Raw genomic sequence first — 23,061 nt, 5'->3', positions numbered from 1 at the left:
TGCCCAACTTATAAGGCCAACATACTTATATTTAGCCCAAATATACCCAGCAGTAAAAAGGGGGCTCCTTACGTTTAAGAACTTACATATCTATAACATTACAGTAGGGTCCCCCAACTTAGTTTTGACTAAACAGAAAACAAAACAAAAATAAACACTAGCTCATTTTGAAGGCTTACAGAATGCAACTGACAAAACAAAACTCCCCCCCTACTCTTTTTTTAAGTAGGCTCCACACCCAGTGAGGAGCACAATGCAGGGCCCAAACTCCTGACCCTGAGATCAAGACCTGAGCTAAGACCAAGAGTCGGACACTTAACCAATGGAGCAAGCCACACAGGCACTCCTCCTTTTTTCCCAAGGGAAGGTCAGAGTGTGAACAAACTTAGCATGGATTTGGTCATTATTCCTAAGGGTATGATTTCAAGGTTCCAAAAATTCGGATGCTGCCAGAAATAAGCCTTTTAGAAGATCCCTTTAGAAGGCAGTATTTTAAAAGAGCTTATTGTGAAAAATCAATTAAAACATGTACCTACAAAATAGAAAAACAGCTATACACTTTTAAATAATTAACTTGTGGTACAGCATAAATGTTCCAATGAAACAGATTCCAAAGCCCAGTAGCTCCCTCAATTTAGACAAAATAAAGACTATGTACTTATAAAAACAGGTAACTCAAAAAGCAAGTCAACAGAAATTGCCATTTTAAATTAGGATAAAATGATTTTTTTTAATGTTCTAATGTAAAGACATTCCCTAAAACAGCGTACAATGTATGGACAGAAAACTAACATTAAATATTTCAAGTAACCATCTGACTTTCACCTCCATCCTGGAAAGTTCGCTCAACTGAGTTGGGTCTTCCACACACACACACACAAAAAAACCCCTCTTTGGTAATGTTCTTTTGGGGAAAACAGGACACTGGCTTACCTTACAAATTGTTTTATATTTATTTAAACGCTGACAACAAAATCTACCTGAACTTGACAAACTATACTAGATTTAACATTTTATGTCTACTTAATTAATCATTCAGCTTTTCAAGGAAGACAGAGCTGGGCATCTTTATGCAGCAACTACAGAAGTCACCTTTTTTTGCAAAACAATTAAGTATTATTTACTAATTTCCAAATTTTTACAATCTTCACTATCTGTGACTCCAGTACCAGTATATACGACAGAAGTAACGTAAATAACTGAAGTTGCTTCACTGTCTTATCAGCTTTGTTCCAACTGCCTTCACTACAAATGTTGTGGAGAGCAACAGACAGAAATGAGTATCACCTCAAGAATCTGAACTCATAAATCCTCCCCTACCAGAAAATATCTCAGCATACACACTATCAGGTCACAGTTTTCTCTCAACTTCTTAAATATTTAATTTAAATGAAGTCAAGGCAAAGTTCTGTTTGCAAAAATATATCGTGTTATTACCTTAATAAGACTAAAAGTATATAAATTTGCATATGGAAAACCTACTTAGTAAACAGTTTTGTAACAGCATTTCCTAGTCAATGTTTAATTATTTCTGTCTATATTTTAGCTCTTAATTTCATTAGGCTCTTTGAAAAAAGACTAAGGGGTACCTGGCTGGCTCAGTCCATTGAGCATCAGACTCTTAATCTCAGGATCGTGGGATTAAGCCCCACACTAGGCTCCGTGCTCAGCAAGGAGTCTGTCTGAGATTCTCTCCCTCTCCCTCTGCCCCAACGCATCTCTCTTGCTCTCTAAAATAAACCAATCTCTTTGAAAACAAACAAACAAAAAAAACCCCACAACACTAAAACTGGGGTGCCTGGGTGGCTCAGTCAGTTAAGCGTCCAACTCTTGCTTTCCACCCAGGTCATTATCTCTGGGTCATGAGACTAAGCCCAAGTGGAGCCTGCTTAGGATTCTCTCTCTCCCTTCCACTCCCTCTAAAAAAATAAAATTTTAAAAAATTAAAAATACTAGAACTGATATTCTACTAAGAACAGAGTCACTTCTAACAAAAAAAATTAATATCCCATCAACTTAACAATTAAAGTAATTTTTTAACCTACATCAATCAACATTACACAAGAGCAAGAACTGTCTATTTGAATTATACCTTACCTCTATCCCATCAAAACACAGTTTGATAACTGGTACAAATGCCTCTTCAACAGCCTGTAAGAAAATTAAGTAAGTTTAGTGTCTCTGAAACAACAGATCAGACCTATACTAGTTTTAGTACTTTTAAGTGAATGAGACATTTGCAATTTATAAAACATAATTTAGCATAATTCCTGACATAGACTAGGTTCTCAGCAACTAGCTTTAAGACACTAGGCTCTTGAATCAGATAAACCTAGGTTCAAATTCTTGATTTCTGCCACTCAGACGTAATCATGGCCACACTGCTTAATATTTATTCTTTTTGCCTTATTTCCTAATCTGAACATAAGATGAAACTTATTTTAGGCTTATAAAGACTAGAATGCAAGCATACATGTTAAGCCCTTAAAGGGTGTCTGGCAAATTGCAAGAGTTCAATAAATGACGGCTATACCATAAAATTCATTCAATTTCACTAATTTTTATAACTCCTCCCCTTCCACCCCGAACATTTACGCACTCTTAAATCTTTTACTTCTTCCTGTAATTTCAACTTATCATAGAATGAGGTGAAAAAGTCACTTCGATCAACATGTCTTGGTGCAACACACAACGCATCAATATCAGCACCTAAAAAAAATTAAGCCCATCAACCACTAATTACTATTACAAGAAAATTAATTTGCATCTTATCATGGCAGTACTTGATGTTGAGAATCTGGTAACATTATACTGGTGAGTCTCTAAAAATGTGCCCTTCCCCTTAAAAAACATTACTGGTCAGTATAGGAAAAACATGATCCTAATTGATGGGATATCTTTTTTCCTGCAGCATCCTCTATTTGTAGTGGCCCAGGTGACCTGGGAGTCAGAGAAAGGTAACTCAGATAGGACTTTAATGTTAAAGAGAGGGAACTATTCAAGAATACACCCAAAATTTTGATGTCATTAGTCATAGCCATGTTTATGAGCAAACCAGAACAAACAAAAAGTGTTTTTCCCCCCACACATATTATGTGAGCAGTGCTTATAAGCCTCTATCTGGCCCCAAATGAGACCTACAGAATAAACTCCAAAAAGGATCACCGGCTAGAATCCAAAGAGGCACACCATGGTAAGATACTTGTTATTAATTTAGTGCTTGAGAGGAGGCCAGCCTTGAGTGCATAGGGGGAAAACAACAAAGATGGCTTAAATCAATAACTGGGATCATAAAAGGGAGAGATCAATGTGGAATCAGGTCAACATAGTCATTTCCCTAGAAGACTCAATAGCTAAGGCACTATTCTGAAGGCTGTGTATTTAGCATACACGTGAAATGGAGAAAAGCGTGCAGTGCACAGGACACATCGAAAGCAAATGCGCTAACTACTTACTACTGGAACAGAGCAGTGGGAGATGGGGAGAAGGAAAGATGCCAGAACAAAGAGAACACTATCCTGGCAGATACTTTTAACAAAGAAGCCAGTGGTTAATGGCTGAAGAATCATAGTTCTTCCAAGAGACGGCTAGGAGAAACTGTTGAAGCCTACTGTCTCTGTAAGTCTCAGACTTCTATCTGTTACATGAGAATTAGAGAAATGAGGAATAAATAAGATAATGAAGACCAAAGCTTATTATTAGCTCAATGCCCAGCAAAAAACTCCAATAAATGTTCTCTGCCGTGATAACATTTTCACTGTGTATTTATTTGCATTAGATAAGTACAAGCGTAAGCAAGGAAATACTGACTGTGATCACCAATGGCTGCAGATACACTGTTGTGGTTTGGTTTTTGCTCAACTGTATTTTACAATTACTTAAAAAATCATGGGGAGAAGAAAATCCACAGGTCTTTTTAAAATGCTGCCACTCATTTTTGTTCGGATTTCCTAACTTGATATTCTTCAGGGTGGAGGAAATGATAGAGAGCGCAGCACTGTCCAAAAGAACTCTCCAATGGGAAAAAAGTTCTCTCTTCGCACTTTGCAGCACAGGAGCCACTAGCCACTGTGTTACCGACTGATACTGAAAATGTGGCACTTACTTCTTAAACTGAAGTATAGTTGACATCCAATGTTATATTAGCCTCTGGTGTACAACACAGTGAATTCCACAAGGCTACACATTATGCTCTCCTCACCACTTTCAGTGTAGTTACCACCTCTTACTATACAAGGTCATTACCACACTATTGACTATACTACCTATGCTGTACAAAGCTGATTTTTTTAATTTACTTAATACCATATTCATCAGTGCAGGTTTAGAAGGCATCTTTTTTATCTCCTTAACCACCTTTAGGCTCCTGGAAGTACTCTATCTTCCATGCAAACTCACTAAGCTGTATGATATACCACAAGTAACTGCGATGACTTTTAAGAACTAAAGAGTATTCCTTCTCAAGATAATTAAAACAGTATTTACCTTTTGTATGTACTCCTAATCTGTAAGATCCAAATGTAAAAATTTTTCCTCCAACATTTTCAATTACAGATTGTGGAAGATTCTGTTTAAACAAACAAGAAATGGATATTCTGTCAGTGGAGCACAAAAGAAATTATTTCAAATAGCACTATATGATAATTTTTTAAAAACCCCAGATTCAGTGCAAATTTATGGAGGGTAAACAAACACTATAAGCTCTACCAAATACCAGGCCTTCATATACCAACCAATTTTGAAATAAAAGCAATTTCCAACTTTTAGTGAACATTCTTTAGTGACCCATACCATTTTAGAATTTTGCCACATTTCTGGAAACTGCTATAAAAGAGGACTACCATACAGGAGAGCATGTGATTCCACAGGAGCCAATGTTAGAAGCGTATTTTATTCATGACCAAGATGCTGCACATATCATGAATGTTAGACTATAACAAAAACACATATTCTGATTGCTTAAAAAATTACATTCAATGATTATACTGAGTATTCCATAGCACATCAGATAAAATTTTACCGTATCAAAAGTGACTTTAAGGCCAAGACTACTACATAACAGTTTAGACTTCCAAAAGGCTTTGGTGGGATGACTCTGAAAAGAACTAAAACTTACTGATAGTTTCCTAGAGTAGAAACACCAAGAAAAAGGAGAAAGGAAAGCATTTAAAAATCATCTTCCTGACCCTGGTACTACTGTAAAGTACTATGATGAGTACTTAATGCCACTGGTGGTAAGGATGATACCTGTCCAAACAAAAAACAATTTTTTAATGTGTGCTTGGTCAATGTTTTTCTTCACTTTCTAATTCCTCAATAAAGTTTTATTCGGTACCAAAACACCAATCACTCCTCCTCACTTCCCCCAAGTAACATGTATGAAAGTGTTACTTCATACTCCAAAATCTTAAAAGTAAATTGTAAAGATTCAGGGCCTCCCTTGTTTTTTGAGGGCACATTTAATCATCACTTATAGAAAAAGGATCATCTCGATATATAATATAACATTTGTCTTCCTACATTTAGAAATCTAAAAAACTCACTTGCAAGGCTGGCCTGGTTATTTAAATTAAGCCAGCAAGATGTTGCAGGAATAGGCCTACAAAGGGAGTTAGGAAGGAACTAACTGAGAACAATGATCTACGGACTTTTCTAGTAAAGCAAATCTTTTGGATAAGCGCACTCTAAAGAACTGTCCAATACAGTAGCCACTATACTGTGAAACATATATATGTATATATAGTGAAACAGAGCCAGCCTGGCTGAGGAACTGGATATTTAATTTTAGTTCATTTAAACTGAAGCAGCCACATGTCGCTAATGAGTACTGTATCAGCACACATTTACACATTAGTATGTTTATAGCTATTTTAATAATTTTAACCCAGAAATTAAGATGCCTTAATTCAGGTCACAAAAAAAAAATAACAAAATCTTTTTTTTTTTTGTACAGAATTTTTTGTACAGAGTTTTTGTTTGTCAGCAAACAAGACAACTTAAGTAAAATTCAAATGTTATACAATCCCCCCTCCCCCCGCCAAAATACCATAAATCAATTGGAACTATCTATTAAATCACTGCTTTTCAACCAGGGATGACTCCACTCCTCCGGGAACATACAGCAATGTCTGGAGACGTTTTTGGTCATAATTTGGAGAGACAGGTGCAGGGGCAGTGCATCTAGTAAAAAGGGGCCAAGGATGTGTTTTGCTTAACATCTTACGATGCACAGGATAGCACCCTAAAAAAGAATTATCTGATCCCAAAATATCTACAGTGTCAACATCAGGAAATCCTGTATCAAGTCTTAAAAATAACCAGCTGGGGAAGAAATTTTCTCTACAAAAGGCGGACACAAAAACTTATGAAGCCTAACCTCAGTCCCTTTCTCTAACCAACTTACTACCTACAGTTAAGCTATAAAGAACACTGATAAATCTGAACAGGAATGAGCATTACTTTCATTCATCCAAACACATTTTCTTGCCCTTAGTAAAACCAGCAGGAAGAACTCTATCAAGAATTACTGCTTAAAGAAACTTACTGAAGTAAGTACCTGAAACAAAACTATCAATGAGGTAGTACTCACGTTTCACATTAAATAAATCTAAGTTTTAAATTTGTCTACTTGACTATAGCTTTAAACTTAAACATTTAAAAAATGCCATTAAAACAAAGCTGTATTTCCTATAGAGGGTTAAGGAAACACTAAGTTCAATAAAGGAGTAAAAAAAAACTTGGACATCTGCTGCTCACCTCAAAATGAACTTCCTTTTTAAAATCCCATTCATGGGGTGCCTGGGAGGCACAGTCCGTTAAGGGTCTGACTCTTTATTTCAGCTCAAGTCATGATCTCAAGGTTCTGGGATCAAGCCCCATATCCAGGCTGCATGCTGCATGGGAGTATGCTTGAGATTCTCTCTCTCCTTCTGCACTGTCCCCCCTCCCCCCCCAAATAAATCTTTAAAAATAAATAAAATCTCATTTGTATCAGGAATTCTACCAATGAGAAACATGCAGTGCATGAGTCCCCCGTTTAGAACACTCCTTCTATTGCTGAAGTTTTAATCAGGTGCTTGAAATATATATATATGCTGTTTTGAGAAAACAGTATTATAAATCTGACTCAAACCAAAAGACTTTCTTCTGTGTTAATCCCCTTTCAAGTTTTCTTCAATCCTTGGTTCTCCTTCCATCAATTTTTCAGTTGTATTATGGATTAAATATGCATTTTGTACTGTCCTGAGAAAATTATCACTATTTAAGCAATTTTTTAATATAATCTCTACCCCCAACATGTGACTCAAACTTACAACCCCAAGATCAAGAGTTGCACCCTCTACAGACTAAGCCAGCCAGGCGACCCTATGCAATTTTTAAAAATCGGTCAAATGAATTCCACACACAACTCTAAGAATACAACTCCTTTACCAGAAGCCCAGTCACAGGTTTATGAACTGTATGTATGATTTTTCATAATAAAGTTTTAGGAACTCAGTGAATATGATAAAAAACTAAACAGATACTCAGTTTGAGAGTGTAATATCTGAAAACCTAAAAACTGTTCATTGCCATAGGACTGGTGAAAAGGTAACAAGATTCTCAAATATTTAATATACATTTTTAAAGCATCTCTTCAGGGAAATATCTATTATTTCTGTGAAGCATAGTTTCAGCTTTAAATATCGCAACAAAAAAGTACTTATAAAATCACTGAATTCAGTTCAGTTTTCCCTGCTTTCAAAATAACTAGAAACAAAATATAAATTCTTTTATCAAATAGTCTAAAACGGACTTTGTGTTAAAGACTCTAAATCCACGCTAATGAGAACAGCTTACTACTTAAGACTGCTGCTGTTCAGCTGGCAAATTACTTCATATATAATAATAAGTCACCTTACCTTGCTTTCACTGATTTCTCGTATCCACTCTTTTACCAGGTTATTTAATTTTCCCAAAATTAAAATCCTGTTGATAGAGCAAATATCAATCAAGTATCAAGTTGTTTCATTACTAATTAAAATGAAAATCAGTTCTCAATAGGTGGCTCCCTAAATTTTAACCAGTTTTTAAGATACCAGAAAGTAAGTACACACTAGTTAACTATATGTAGGCACTGTAACACTGGGTAAGGCATTCCTTTAGCTGAGTAATAAGCTTTCTCCTTCTGACAATTCTGTACTGTAATAACCAAAAGCATCAAAAATCAAAAGGGAATAAAATTCATTGTAGAAAAAAAGTTTTTTCTAAGCATCGGTCTTGCTCAAGACAGATTTCAGGGGGGCGCCTGGGTGGCACAGCGGTTAAGCGTCTGCCTTCGGCTCAGGGCGTGATCCCGGCGTTATGGGATCGGAGCCCCACATCAGGCTCCTCCGCTATGAGCCTGCTTCTTCCTCTCCCACTCCCCCTGCTTGTGTTCCCTCTCTCGCTGGCTGTTTCTATCTCTGTCAAATAAATAAATAAAATCTTTAAAAAAAAAAAAAAAGACAGATTTCAGGGAACAATTCTGAGTAGATAATGCCTCAAAAACTAGTTTTTTACACTGATAAAAAATTATAAATTAAAAGAAAAACATATGTGTGTATTCACCTGCGCTGCAGTTCCTCTTCCTCTTCAAAAACCCCAAAGGGCTTCAGAGTCTCAATTAGTTTCTGTGTAAGCAGGCAGTCGGTCTCCTTGGGGGCTGCTAAGCTGATAGGAGAGGTAATGCCATAGTGCTTCTGGGGCGGCTGTGTTTGTTGTGATCCCTGCGTTGTAACTGGACTACGAAACAAAATTAGATTAAATTACTGCCAAAGAATTTCTACAATTTGAGACAAACTGTTTGACTAGAAAAAACTGCTTCAGTAAAATGCATTTCTAAACACAGTTGGTTCCCTGCCATACCCAAAAAGACTCCTTTCAAAAGATATCTCACAACAAAAAGTAACCAACCAAAAGCAAGCGACTCAAAAGAAAACTCTGTATCTCTTCCCACTCCACGGATTTTAACGTTTTCATTACCTAAATATCTAAATAAGCTATAAGAATCCAGATCAAATATACTGGCAGAGAAAACACAATCTAGAATATGGTGAACTGAGAAAGGACTCCTTGAAAAGGAGCCAAAATCTGTTGTATTGTTATTTCTAAAGCACGGATAAACACACTACAAAAACACTATAACCAATACAAGAGACTCCTCACAAACAGAACTTAGTATCTGACTCACAGTGAATAAAATTTATAAAATACAGGGTAAATAACAAAGATAACTTGAGGAATGGGGGGCAGTGTAGTCACACTAAGCTTGTTACACATTTCTGGTGAGAGATTCACACTTCAACAGTGATGCTAGTCTAAAAGGATCCCCCCCCCCATTTTAAGGGAAATTCCAGACTTTTACAATCAGTAGGATTTTACTGTAACTGGTTAAATACAAAAAAGGCATGACATGCTTGAAATGTTTTAGGAAATTAATTTGACCCGAGTATTTTTCAATGAAGCTCATTCTTGTTCTTATTCTCTTTTGTTAAAATAACTGTTAAGTCAGGGGCGCCTGGGTGGCGCAGTCGTTAAGCGTCTGCCTTCGGCTGAGGGCGTGATCCCGGCGTTCTGGGATCGAGCCCCACATCAGGCTCCTCTGCTATGAGCCTGCATCTTCCTCTCCTACTCCCCCTGCTTGTGTTCCCTCTCTCACTGGCTGTCTCTATCTCTGTCGAATAAATAAATAAAATCTTAAAAAAAAAATAATTGTAAGTCAATGGATGAGAGCTCTAAAGATAAGCAGCACAATTATTACATAAAAGCTAACAAGTCAAATACCATACAAAATGAGGAATGGGCTAAGAACCTAACATCTGGATCAATTATTTCTCCCAAATCTGTTCCTTAAAAAATTAAAGTGTTTGTTTTACATACACACACCTCTACTTTTCTTCCCAAGTTCTAAGTACGTATTTTTTTTATACTGAAGAGAAAAAAAAAATGAAGTGCAATACTTAAGCAATAACATGCCAAATCCAAGAATCCTATGCAGGGAAGTCGCAATACGCATTTAATACCTATCCACTGGGTTCTGGTTTATACAGTGACTGCTGGACAGTGTTCTGTATTTTGTCTTCTGATACCAACACAGAACTAAGAATGCCAGGAAACCCATACTGCTTGTTTCTAAATTAGCCATTGGTCTGTATATTCTCTAGTCGATGTTTCCCGGTCTAGTTATGCACGGTCTCAATTTCAATCTAGGTTTTAGAGTAATATTTACTAAATAAATATAAATCAGATATATTATCTGTTGCAGCAATTAACTCATCTCAGATCCTTGGTCCTACTCCTGTAACCTAAAACGCAAAGTTAGAACATTAATGTAAGATATTTAGTCTGAGCTTGGTGCTCACGTGGATCCCCAGCTCTGGGAATTAATATAGCGTTTGTATATTTTTCAAATTTATGTAGCATCTCCTATGATTAAAATATACAAATTAAACTAAGTGTAAATGCATTCATAATGTCTTGGTCAGTACATATTTTTGTCAATAAACAGTTATCATCAGGTTCCATAAAAGTGGTATCAAAAAGGTAGCACTCGGGGCACCTGGGTGGCTCAGTCGGTTAGGCGGCTGCCTTCAGCTCAGGTGATGAAGATTCCAGGGTCCTGGGATGGATCCCTGCATGGCTGGGCTCCCTGCTCAGCAGGGAGCCTGCTTCTCCCTCTCAAATAAAACCTTAAAAAAAAAAAAAAAGGCAGCCCTCAAAACTGCCTAACCATTTGACAATTCTCCTTCACACCACACATACTCTGATCTCAGATAAACCAGGTATTAAATGGAAACAGCACACTTATCACATATTCCAAAGTGATTATATTCTCTATTTTTCATTGCTTCATATGAGTTTCACCAAGTAAACCAGACTACCACAGATTATGAGTACTTTAATAAATGATTTTAACATGAGTAGAGCCAGAAATGAAAACAAGTGCAAGTTCATTCTAGCTAGACTTGGTTCAAGCAAAGTGAGATTTCAAGTCAAGTGTGAACTGAATTCATGTTTTCGTAACTTCAGGTAATAAACCTCTAGTGGACTGTTTTTTGTTTTGAGCAAGCAATACGTTTCTCTGCATTCATCCCTTTCAATCCATTGCCAGTTAAGTTGGATCACCAGCAAAACAGGAGCACTCACTCTCTGTAAAGTTAAGGCTCACTTATCTTTCCCATTTTTTTTCTTTCTCAAATATTCAGGTTTGTCACTGTCACACAAAAAACAATGCTTGGAAAGGCACTGTCTACTTCAAAAATATCACCAGAATATTAGAATAACAACTCACATTTCTAAATTCACACCAAGTCTGTTCACCCTAATTTGAAAAATATGTCGATTTCTATGAGCTTCCACTTTAACATTTTGATGGGGAAACAAATTAGATGCAAATTATAGCATTTTTATTTACTTTATTCAAAATATCATTACATCATCTAAAATAAAAATCACGGGGCGCCTGGGTGGCACAGCGGTTAAGCGTCTGCCTTCGGCTCAGGGCGTGATCCCGGAGTTCTGGGATCGAGCCCCACATCGGGCTCCTCCGCTGGGAGCCTGCTTCTTCCTCTCCTACTCCCCCTGCTTGTGTTCCCTCTCTCGCTGGCTGTGTCTATCTCTGTCAAATAAATAAATAAAATCTTAAAAAAAAAAATAAAAATAAAAATAAAAAAATAAAAATCACGTTTGTCCCATCTAACTCAGGAAAGAACATATAGAGCATATGTCTACACATGTATACAGATAGAACATATTATCTAATTCATGTACACGTATGGAGCATATACTAACTGAAGAACGCATATAAAAAAATAAAAATGAATCAAAACCAAGTAAGAAAAAAGAAAGAAATACATACTCTGAAAGTTACAAGATACCTGTGCCTCCAATAAAAATGGTTTAATCTTGCTTAAATAGCTGGACTAGAAATTCCAAGCTGCCATATGCTTTGAACGTCCAAAATGTCCCAAGCAGAAACACAAACCATGACACTGTACTTTAAACGGAGGTTTAAAGTCAAGTTTTCCATTCAATTTTAGTATTAGAAATCAAGCAGAGTGATAAAACAATTTAAGGATCTTTTATTTGCTGTTCTAACAAAACAAAAATACACATTCCAGTACTGAGTAATTTAAAGAATTCTGCTTATAGACCCTATCCTGGAACAATACACCAGACAGCTATCAATCTCAAGAATGCAGAGTTCTTCCTCCCATTCTCAAACATAGCAGACATCTGCCCATATCTATCACTTTCTATCACATTTTTTACTAGCATTTAGTTTTCTTCAGACACTGTTCTATTTTAAAAATAAAATTCTAGGGGCGCCTGGGTGGCTCAGTCGTTAAGCGTCTGCCTTTGGCTCAGGGCATGACCCCAGAGTCCTGGGATCGAGCCCCTGCATTGGGCTCCTCTGCTGGGAGCCTGCTTCTTCCTCTCCCAATCCCCCTGCTTGTGTTCCTTCTCTTGCTGGCTGTCTTTCTCTCATCAAATAAATAAATAAAATCTTAAAAGAAAAAAAAAGCTTTAAAAAATAAAAATAAAATTCTACTATTACATAAAACAAAGAAAAAACAGACTAGATACAGAGCTACAGTATTCGTGATTTATTAAAATTTCCTTCAGGTTTTTACTATGAAGAACACTTCTGCTTTTCCTGAGTTTATTTTCATCTCATGAACATGATTTATCTTTACTTTTAGGGTACTCTGAATTCTCAGAGTGAAACTGGTGGCCATCCAACAAGTTCTCTACTTTACAACAATCCAAGTATCACTGTATGTCTGTTAAGAACTTGTACCGAGGGGCGCCTGGGTGGCTCAGTCGTTAAGTGTCTGCCTTCAGCTCAGGGCATGATCCGGGCATTGTGGGATCGAGCCCCTGCATCAGGCTCCTCCACTGGGAGCTTGCTTCTTCCTCTCCCACTCCCCCTGCTTGTGTTCCCTCTCTCGCTGGCTGTCTCTCTGTCAAATAAATAAATAAAATCTTTAAAAAAAAAAAAAAAACGAACTTGTACCCTAATTTCTTGCTGTTTTATAGCTCTACCCATATTTTCCCTTTTCACCCAACCTTTAATGCAGAACATTTTGCTCCTTTTTAACATCTGACTAAAGCATTCTGTCTTAATCCCTTCTGGATCAGAGTAAGATATAAATACATACCTACAATTTATAGTACATATCCAAATTTTGCCCCCTCTCAAAATGACAAATGACAGCATCCCCATCCCACTTGTTCTGGTGAATAAGAAGAGTGGCATCTGGGGGCCCAGAGTGTTAAGTATTTTCAGAATTTTTCTCTCAACCTTAGAACACAGGATATTTTCTTTACAATATTTAAGATATTTTCATCAAAGCAAAGCTTACACAGGACACATGCCCATTTTTCCTTTTATTTTTATTTTTTATTTTTTTTAGCTTTAACATTCTGTGTAACAAGTCCATTCCAACTACTCTAGTTTTGACTCTTGGCACCTTGTTCTCACTCCTTCTTTCTCCCTTGTCATGCCAGTCCACCATCCATACTGCTACCAAGTACATCTTCCTAAAACAGCTTCCTTAAAAACCTTTATGATTTCTGGTATGGGAATTCAAACCTCTTGTCTACAAAGTCTGCTCTCAACTCAGAAGCAATCTGCTTAAGTAGAAAGACAGAAAGCAGGCCTGATTTCACAGCTACTAGTTATATATCACTCTGGTTTCACTTCTGTCACTATTATCTGTAAGTTGTACCTCCAAGAATTTCTCTCTCTTCTCTACATTGTATGGCAAACTAGGAATTTAAAAACTATAGCACATCTATAACACTACAGAGCCGTTTCCAAACACAGAAAATTTTAATACAATACTCAAAGAAAAGTCCATCCTTTCCCAATGTTAGGCTGTGCATAACGTGACTCTAACTGGGATAAATATTTAGGTACTTAGAATACCACATTTTTGTGAAATTAGTATATGACTGACTATAGGTTGCTTATTTCAGCTATATATCTATTTCAAAAGTTTAGGCATCTAACTTAATAAGTATACTCTGAAATATCGAGAACCACTCTGGTACAGTAATTATAAAGCTAACTCAAATAGTATAAGTTCCCATGATGTTAACTATAGTTTAGTGGCCATATAGCCAAAGTATGATCATTCTTTAGATAAATTATACTAAAAACCATTTCAAGTCACTGAGGAAAGTACAGAACACTCAAATGGGTTTGGTTATCCATTGTAAAGTCTAAATTCCAGATGTCACGGTATTTCAAAATATTGAAGATCAGAAATATTTCAAAATATTAAAAACAACACTATTTTCAGACCATATTTAAGCAAGACACACAAAACTCAAAAGCCATACAGAAAAAGATTTATCTACATAAAAATATTATAGCTTTTATACAACAAAAATATATTATAAGCGAAGTTAAAACAAAATAAGTGAGGAAAATACATGTAACCTACCCCAAAAGAGTAACAGTCTCAATGTAGAGAGTTGTTAAAGCAACTAAAAAAAAGTTTCACTGCATATCAGGCAAGCAAATCAGGACAACTAGTTTCCTGTCAGACTGCAGAAAAACAAAGTTGATACACATCTGGTAAAACTGAAAGAGCTATTATAAAACTACAGTATTGGTAATGGTGTAAGAAAACGAGCGCTCTTACCCATCACAATGGAAATAAATGTAATTTTAAAAAGCAACTTGGCAATATTCATTAAAATAAAAATGTATCCATTTTAAAAGTTTATGTTCAGCAACTTCACCTCTAGCAATTTATCTTACAGAAATATCAAGACACAAGACTCAAACCAAAGGCCCTAAAATTGGGAGACATGTTCTTTTTAATTCACAACACAGTTTCAATATAAGCTCTAACACAAAAAATCCAAATTTCCAGCCGCTTGTGGGATAGGAGTACAATGGATTGTAAGACAGGTCAAACATGGGCCTAAAATCCTGTACAGCAAAAATACACTTGAAATGAGCAGTGCCTATCTCCCTAGTATATGGGTTATCCCTATGGGGGGTGGACATGCTTGGTATTTGTAAATACGTCTGTCACTCCACAGGTTCTAGAATTTGACCCTTCTCATAGGAATAATACAAAAAGACGTCCAAGGTTGTTCACTGGAGCACTACATACAATGTACTAACTGGAAACCACCTAAATATCCATTAATATAATATAGGACTGGTTAATTACAGTACACTCTTACAACATAATACTATGCCATATAAAAAGAACGAAGTGATTATTACATGCAGCATAGAAAGATGCCCACAATATATCAGCTGAAGAAAAGCTGTGGAATATAATAATTATAATAGTATTTACTGAAACCTCAACATATTCTAGGTAGCATGTCAAGCACTTTACAATATTCCCAACTGTTCCTAACAACTCTACTATTAACTGTCTCCATATTACAGATGAAGAAAGTAGGGAAACAACGGCTTATCTAAATTCACTGGGCCAGGATAAGAACCCAGGCACCTAATCTCTATGCCGAAGTACCTTTATACATCATTTACAATACATAGTTTTATATATTTAAAAATTATTTGTTTTTATGTCTACAGATACATAAAAACACACCAGAAAGATAGAATTTTCACTTTGCACTTTATAAAGGTTTGTTTCAACTTGCTAAATTATTTTTTAAATTAAATATAAATGACGCCATACAAAAGGTGAAAATCATCTAATTCTACTATTTATTCACCATTAAATTAGGTTAGTGATAGTAAGGAGGCCAAAATCATGCCCTAAAATTACTCCCTGGCAGCAAGGGACACCAAATAAATGTTCAATTTAAAACAATAATTAGTATTTTGATTGTTAGATTTAATAAATCAGTTTATGCTAATCAAAGCGATTATCTTAAAGTGAAATAAACAAGACTTTAAAAAATGGATTTTTTCCATGCAATACTACATTTAGAAATAGTTAAGTACAGCAAACCATGTTTTCATTGTTCCAGAAAACTGCTAAGGCATTCAAGGTTATCAAATTTCATCAATCCAGTTTTTCTAAAGCATCTTTTTCTAATTTAACTTAATTTTGCCAAAAAGTATAGCATTTATTAGGCTGAAATTTACTGAATTCCTAAATATGTATGAACAACAACACTAAAATCAGGAATACAAAGATAGCCTCTGCTCTCAGGGACAATCTCAGATTTGGTCTGGGACTCAGAACCTTAAAAAAACAAGTAAGTGCAAAGTAAAAGCTTAAAATAAATACTACAGAAACAAAGAATCAAGGCTATGCCAAAGAAAATCATTAAGGAGGTGTGCACTCCAAATGACTTTGATGGGGGGGTAGGAGGGAAGGCAGTCTAGGCAGATGACTAACACAGAAAAGGAAAGGACAACAAACCACCAATAGTGTTTTACCCAATAGTTAATGTTTAATGACTTTGCACCCCAATTTAAACAAAGCTCACACTACTGATGAATCCCTGCCTCCTCATGTTGGGCGTGTGGAATATGCTGTGGCCTAACAGTATCAACAAAGTCCAAATTCATAGCTACCGGCCAACAGAAAACACTTTATCATTTCTTCCTAGCTTTACTCAAGTTAAAACTGAAATCTTAATTTGCCTGATAGTCTTCTTTGGAAGCAATCAGATAATCACAAAAACATATTTAATGTAACAATTCACCACAATATAATTTGCTGCAAAGAGGCCTTAACCTTAAACATAATGTGCCCATTGGGATTAAGGAGGAAAGAAAGCACACCAGACAGAAATGGAATAAGGGTCTGAATATGCATTCAATTAATTAACAGAAATAATATAATCTCTTTCACAAAAAGTTTAACATAGGATGTTTTAATTTTACTAGTAGCTTAGTCAAGCCTAGAACCAAGATCATGTATTTGATCACTAAGAAATTTTAACAAGAATCACTAATTCACCCCCCATGTGTTCCGTGTAAGTGGTACCAAACACATTTACAACCTTGCCATTCTCCTAAAATATGTATTCGAGGTCAATCAGCCGGTATTTAGGAGGCAGCAGCAGAGGACCCAGTAATAATTTACGCTCAAGGGGACTAAATTATGATGAATCCCAAGCCCAAACTTTGGAAATGCAAGGTTGATTATGCAGGGGAAGGGTACTTGTTACTCAGTTACAAAAATGACCAAGTTATTCTTCCTTCGTAAGGTCACCTCCAACTGCCCCCTTGCCCTCTTTCTCCCAAAGAGCTAGAAGTAAAAAACCAGTCAGGCCACAGTACTCATGCATCAGTTTGCCAAGTACAAACTGAAAATAAAGAAAATGTAAATAAAACAGAAAATCTGAAAAAGTATAAAGATGTATTAGAAAGAATAGTCAAAAATACGCTGTCATAGTATTGTAACACAATAACTTCAGGAAATGCAAGATGTTTCTGAGGACCAAAATGACAAGACGCCATCATAAAATACAAGAAGCTGGTTTCTGGACAAAACACAGAGGGAATACGAATTTGAAAGACAATTCTGTGACAGAAAAGAGGTAGAAAATAAAGATATCTACCAAAATCCTTACATTTTTCCTTTCCCAAATCCTTAAAATTCCACAAATGAGAATGTTATATAATTCTGCAGACCTACAACCCAAAGATTAAAAAATAACACACTCCACAGAAGGCAGTGGTCACAAAATGAGAGTGTAGAGTGGTAAATCTGTATGTGGCTTTAAATAAATAAAACTAAAAATACACTCTAAGATCTTAGGTTCTGTAGTATATTACACTTTATGTATACTATACGTACATAATACATGTCACCAGTATATCAAAAAAAACAACTTGAGATTCAAATATTCTACACGCAAGAAATGTGATATTGAAAATTAATTTCAGCTCCGACTGAACTGATGAAACATAGTTCCCAACAAAGTCCATCGCAGATGGTAGAGTACTAGAATGAGAAGGGTACATGGAACCCACAGCCAAATTAAGCCCCAATCTACAACTTAAGCACCCTTAAGACCCTGGACAACTGACTACTTTAAGCCTCAATTTAACTAACTTTATTTTTATTTATTTATTTGACAGAGAAAGAGAGCACACGCGCGCAAGCACAAGCAGGTGGAACAGCAGAAGGAGAAGCCGACTCCCCTCTTGGTAGGGATCCTGATGCGGGGCTCTATGCCAGGACCCCGGAATCATGACCTGAGCTGAAGGCAGACACTTAACGGACTGAGCCACCCAGGTACCCATCAATTTAATCAACTTTAAAAGGAACTAATACCTCCTGCAGTGCTGCTGTTTTACAAATCATAAACTGAGAATGTGCAATTATTTGAGGGTGCTGATTAATCAGAACAATGAACACACAAAACAAAAAACATGCCTCCAACTCCACCAAAATGGGAAATACTAGGAATCCAAATGGCTTCATTCTGGGGCAGGGTAGGGAATGGGGTGACTGGGGAATAGGAGCTGAATAGGCTCATATATTCAATTCCAGTACCTCCTAACTTCTCCATCAAAAAGCATGAACTGAGAACAGACTTAAGGTAATACACAACATTCCAAAACCATAGCCAACATTTATTCAGCAGCAAACAATTCAAATCTCTAAATCCTAAAATCTGAAAACCAAAATCATTCTGTTAGAAGTTATCTTCCCTAAAGGTTATCCAATTAATTGTTTTGCATCGACAACAACAACAAAAAATCTTTAAACCACATGTGTGTCCATCCCTCCACACTATCCAAAAACCACCCAGAAAGGCTGCAATGACATCACCACTGGAAATACCAGCTTGGGGCAGCAGTTAGCTGTTCCTGTAAGGCAGCAATTCCCAAGTTCTCAAACTTTTTGGTCACAGACTCCTTTTACAATTCTTAAGACTTACTGAGGACCCCAAAGATCTTTTGCTTATATGGATTATGGTCTGCCCATATTTACAGCATTGGAATTGTAACTGGGATAAATTTTTAAATGTTTATGTATTAAAGCAACAAATCTATTACGTGTCAATATAATTCTTTAAAACTGTCTTCCAAAACAAAAAATTTAGTGATACTAATCTCAGTGCTTTGCATTTTTGTAAATCTCTTTAATTATGGCTTAATCAAAGACAGTTGTATTCCTCTATCTGCTTCTGCATTCAATCCCTTTGACAAGTTTTGATAAACACATATGAAGAAAACCTGGCATCACACCATCCTAACTGGAAGAGTATTTCAATGTCCTTTTCAAATAATTGTGGATATTCTTCTATGATACTACACCAAAACTCCACAAGTGGAGATTAGTTACGGTATCAAAGCTGAAACCGTATCAATAAACCCCTTATACTGCTGCATTAAAATCCACTGGTCTGGGGCGCTTTGCAGGTGGAGCCTGTGACTCTTGATCGCAGGGCTGCGGGTTCAAACCCTATGTTGGGTGTACAGACTACTTAAAAATAAAATCTTAAAAAAAAATCCACTGATCTACACTGCCCTTTGAATGTACCTTTTACTGACGTATGATTTTTATGACATCAAAATTAAGCTTATCTTTCAAATGTTGACACATTACTACAAAGTATATTTTTAAAAAACCGGTATCATTAATATCACTACCAATATAATCAGAAATATTTTTCAACTAGCAGGAAGCTGTCAAGCTCACAATGACAGAAACAAGCCTTCCAAAATTCTCATTTTTAATCTTCAAGTTCAAATTTATCATTTGGCCACCAATGCTGTCAGCTGTTTTCCTTAAAGAGACAGGCTCACTTCATCTTTAGGAAAATGCTAAATGGTCCAAGTGTCAATACCCACGGTTCATCATTTGTTGTTTCAGATAAAAGAGCTCCAAGAGAAAAACACTAGTTTAGCTCACAAATTAATCAGACATATGCTTTTCTCAAAACAACCATTTACTTTTTAGTATACAGCTTTATGTGTTCTTCCCAATTTATCAAGGCTTATGCAAGACATAAATTTGAGAGTCAGAATTTATTAAAATTAACGTGTTTTACTGTTTCATCAAGAACTTTTTAAAATGTGTGTTATGTGTGTGATAAAGGAATACAATGACTACTAGTACAATATGATGCCTATGCCTCCATTCCTCCTAAGGCAAGAAGAGCATTATCCACTACTGCGTTCACACAATCGATGCAAATGTCAATAGAGTAAAAAAGACGTAACATTTCAGCACTATTATGAAAATAGTTCGATTTTTATGTTCTCCTTAAAAGTATCTCAGAGATCCCCGGGGTTCCACAGATCACAATGTGAGAATCACTGGTACCCATTACCACCCACCAAGAGGTTCCAGTTCTACTTGCTATGACTTCATGAAGTTCTTTTTTTCTGACTGCTCCAAATATTTGGGAGAAAAGCTACTGTCTCCCCCAAGTCTTGCTAAATATCTCTTCTAGTAACTTTAACAACATTCTATGAATGTGGTATGAATGTTAGGTCATTGACGATGGTTACTCTCAAAATCTTTATTACACTTGTGATAGCCAGAACTGAGCTGATGCAAATAATGGATCTGTCCAGCACAGAGTAGGACAGAAATCAGAATACAGTTCCCAGAAAGGCTTTATACTCTATTAATGCAGTGATTCTCAACAAGGAGAATCTTGCCAGGGTACACCTAGCAACATCTGGAGACATTTTTCAGTTGTCACTAGTGGAGAGACGGGAGGTGGGGCTCCTGAAATCTAGTAGGTTAAGGCCAGGGATGCTGTTCAACACCTTACAGCACACAAGATGGCCCCCTTCAGAGAACTGTCTGGCCCTAAATGTCAACAGTACCTACTAGAGAAACCCTATAATAATGGATCCTAAAGAATACCAAAATTTTTGGAAGCTTAATCACCACAGCTCTTAAATCATACCAGCCTTTCAAAATTATACATACTATTACATATGAGTTTTAGACAAAATATGAACACTTGTTCACAATGTTGTAATGACCTAAACTTCAGTAATCTATTTTGATTTAACCCATTCTGACAGCTTAACTATGGTCTATATCACAATCCCACCCACCCACCCAAATTTAACAGGACAGGCATACTAAAATTCAAGTGGAAATCAAGCACGATAAGCCTGGAAATCACAATTCAAAACTTCAAAGAAACAAAATGAAAGACAATGTGACACCAGAATATGAAAAACAAAGGAAGCCAATTAACAAGGAAAAAGGCCTATTTAGCTAGCAGCCTGGTCTTTTTGTTGTTTACTTAAAAGTACAGTACACTTAGGATTAAAAATGAGACAGACAGCTAATGAAAAACTAGGCATATTGTTCACATTTCAAAAAACACACTGGAAAGCCAATTATCCATGTGTGAATCTGCTGTCTAAACTCTGTCTTCCATTTTATATATTTGAACTTCCAAGAAAATTTATGCTCTTAGGTCTTTAAAGAAAATGTACACCTCCCTTCCTCAAAGAAGGCTGGGAAAAAGTAGGTATGAAAGTATTTTTATTTTCTACAGAAAAAGATCCAGTTGTATTATTTCTAATTAAAACCTCTTAAGTCATACATTTCCTATCACTGATCAAATCTTAATAGTGACATGATTATCACAAAGTTGCTTTTCAAGCACAGCAATGTGAGCTAACACAAAGAAGTCACATGGCATCACTAAAAACATTTATTTTAATAGCTGCTGAACCAAAAAATGCCACAAAAATCAGTGCCCCTAGTGCCTCTTTCTACCATTTCAAAAAAGGATGAATGACTCAATTAACAGTGATCTTGCAGATTCTAAGACTTCAGGCCTGCATATTTAATTAAAACTAAGAAATATTCTAATTTACAGAAATATGTTGATAGGCCTCTTAAAAATGACAGGAGTGGGTGAGGAAGAGGTGCATGAAATTCTTTTTTAAAATACTGTGTAAAAACCAATAGGTATCTTAAAGCCTGTGTCAAAGTTAGAGCCTCACCTGTAAAGAGAGACACACACATACACAGAGACATATAAATAAAATTGTAAAACTATAATCAGTAATACTTGCGAAAAAGAAACTGTCTTTACTTAAAAAAACATAAACCTGAGGTGCAGTATTAGGTGTCTAGAAATCATAAAACCTTTATTTGGCACATAAATAAAACTTCGAGTGTCAATTATATAGTTCGTTTGGGGCCTACAAAGGAAAAAAATACGGTCCCTCCTCTCAAAGCAGCACTCTCTTACACTAGAATGTTCAAAAATGGAAGAAATGCAGTCTCACTATTTAGGCCTCTACACTGCTGGATATACGCAGGAAAAAACAAAAAACAAAAACTGTAATCTACTTTCGAACCCAACAATGAGTTCTCAGATTACATCACATTCTTTGAAACAGAGAAAAGAAAAACTTCTTAAAAACTACAAGGGAAAGAATGTAAGACGCAGACCTAGTAAGATTAGAAGGCAAGGATGGACTAGCTTTAAGTCTACAATCGAAAAATTAAAAGTACCACTGGAGATGGAAGGAGAAGGAAGCAGAATGCATCCGACTGTATCCTATCAAAACAGAACACAGAGCAATACCTAACACGACGCGTTGCGGAGAACACCCTGGCAAGTGCCCCTTTGCTGACGGTGGGAAGCCCAGAGAGGACTGGTGGGGGGGGGGCGGGCTAGCGAGGCTTCCAAAAAGCGAGACTCAACGCTCAAAACTGGGCTTTTAGCTAGTGCTCGTGCAAGCTCGGACATGGAAGTGGGTTAACTGGCGCACGATTTGGGCATCTTGGAAACGGGAGGAAGAGAGGAACGCAGCGGAGGTAGACCAGGAAGAGAAGCATCGAAATGAGCCGAGAGACGCCGAAAGTGAACCTGAACGCCGTGTGCAGACCCCGCAACGAACGGGGCCTTCCTTCCCCGCCACCGGGCATTGTTTTCTCTTTTTCTTTTTTTTTCCCCCGGACGGGGCGGAGAAGCTGGAGCACTAAGGTTCAGATTCCCCCGGCCGTTCTGGAAGGGGAAGGCCCCCGGCCCGACGGCCGCGGAGCCAGGAAGGGGTGGGGGGAAGCGGGAACCGAGCACAAGGGGAAGTGCGGCGGCGAGCGGGTGAGGAAACAGGAAGAGCCCCGTTCCCGCCTGCCTCCCCCA

The 23,061-nt window shown here is 36.8% G+C and overlaps 1 protein-coding gene across 7 annotated transcripts in view; it reads right to left on the bottom strand.

Annotated features, from left to right (window-relative positions):
* Nucleotides 1-23,061, bottom strand: part of PAPOLA (poly(A) polymerase alpha) — a 57,417-nt gene that overhangs the window by 33,983 nt on the left and 373 nt on the right. For 2 of the 7 annotated variants that reach the window (XM_019807978.2, XM_034642904.1), the window contains exons 1-6: nucleotides 22,786-22,962; nucleotides 8,590-8,763; nucleotides 7,902-7,968; nucleotides 4,486-4,567; nucleotides 2,600-2,709; nucleotides 2,098-2,151 (exon numbers count right to left, since the gene is read on the bottom strand). In XM_019807978.2, the coding sequence (XP_019663537.2) occupies nucleotides 2,098-2,151; nucleotides 2,600-2,709; nucleotides 4,486-4,567; nucleotides 7,902-7,968; nucleotides 8,590-8,763; nucleotides 22,786-22,844 (546 nt within the window). In that variant the 5' untranslated portion in view covers nucleotides 22,845-22,962. Of the gene's footprint in view, nucleotides 1-2,097; nucleotides 2,152-2,599; nucleotides 2,710-4,485; nucleotides 4,568-7,901; nucleotides 7,969-8,589; nucleotides 8,764-22,785; nucleotides 22,964-23,061 lie in introns of those variants that run through there. The other 5 variants (XM_011234826.3, XM_011234827.3, XM_034642906.1 and 2 more) reach the window with 4 other exon arrangements.

This window comes from Ailuropoda melanoleuca, chromosome 14 (assembly GCF_002007445.2).
Source record: "Ailuropoda melanoleuca isolate Jingjing chromosome 14, ASM200744v2, whole genome shotgun sequence".
Classification (NCBI taxonomy): Eukaryota; Metazoa; Chordata; class Mammalia; order Carnivora; family Ursidae; genus Ailuropoda; species Ailuropoda melanoleuca.
Note: the sequence above shows the minus strand (reverse complement) of the source record. Positions and strands in the feature narration are given on the sequence as shown.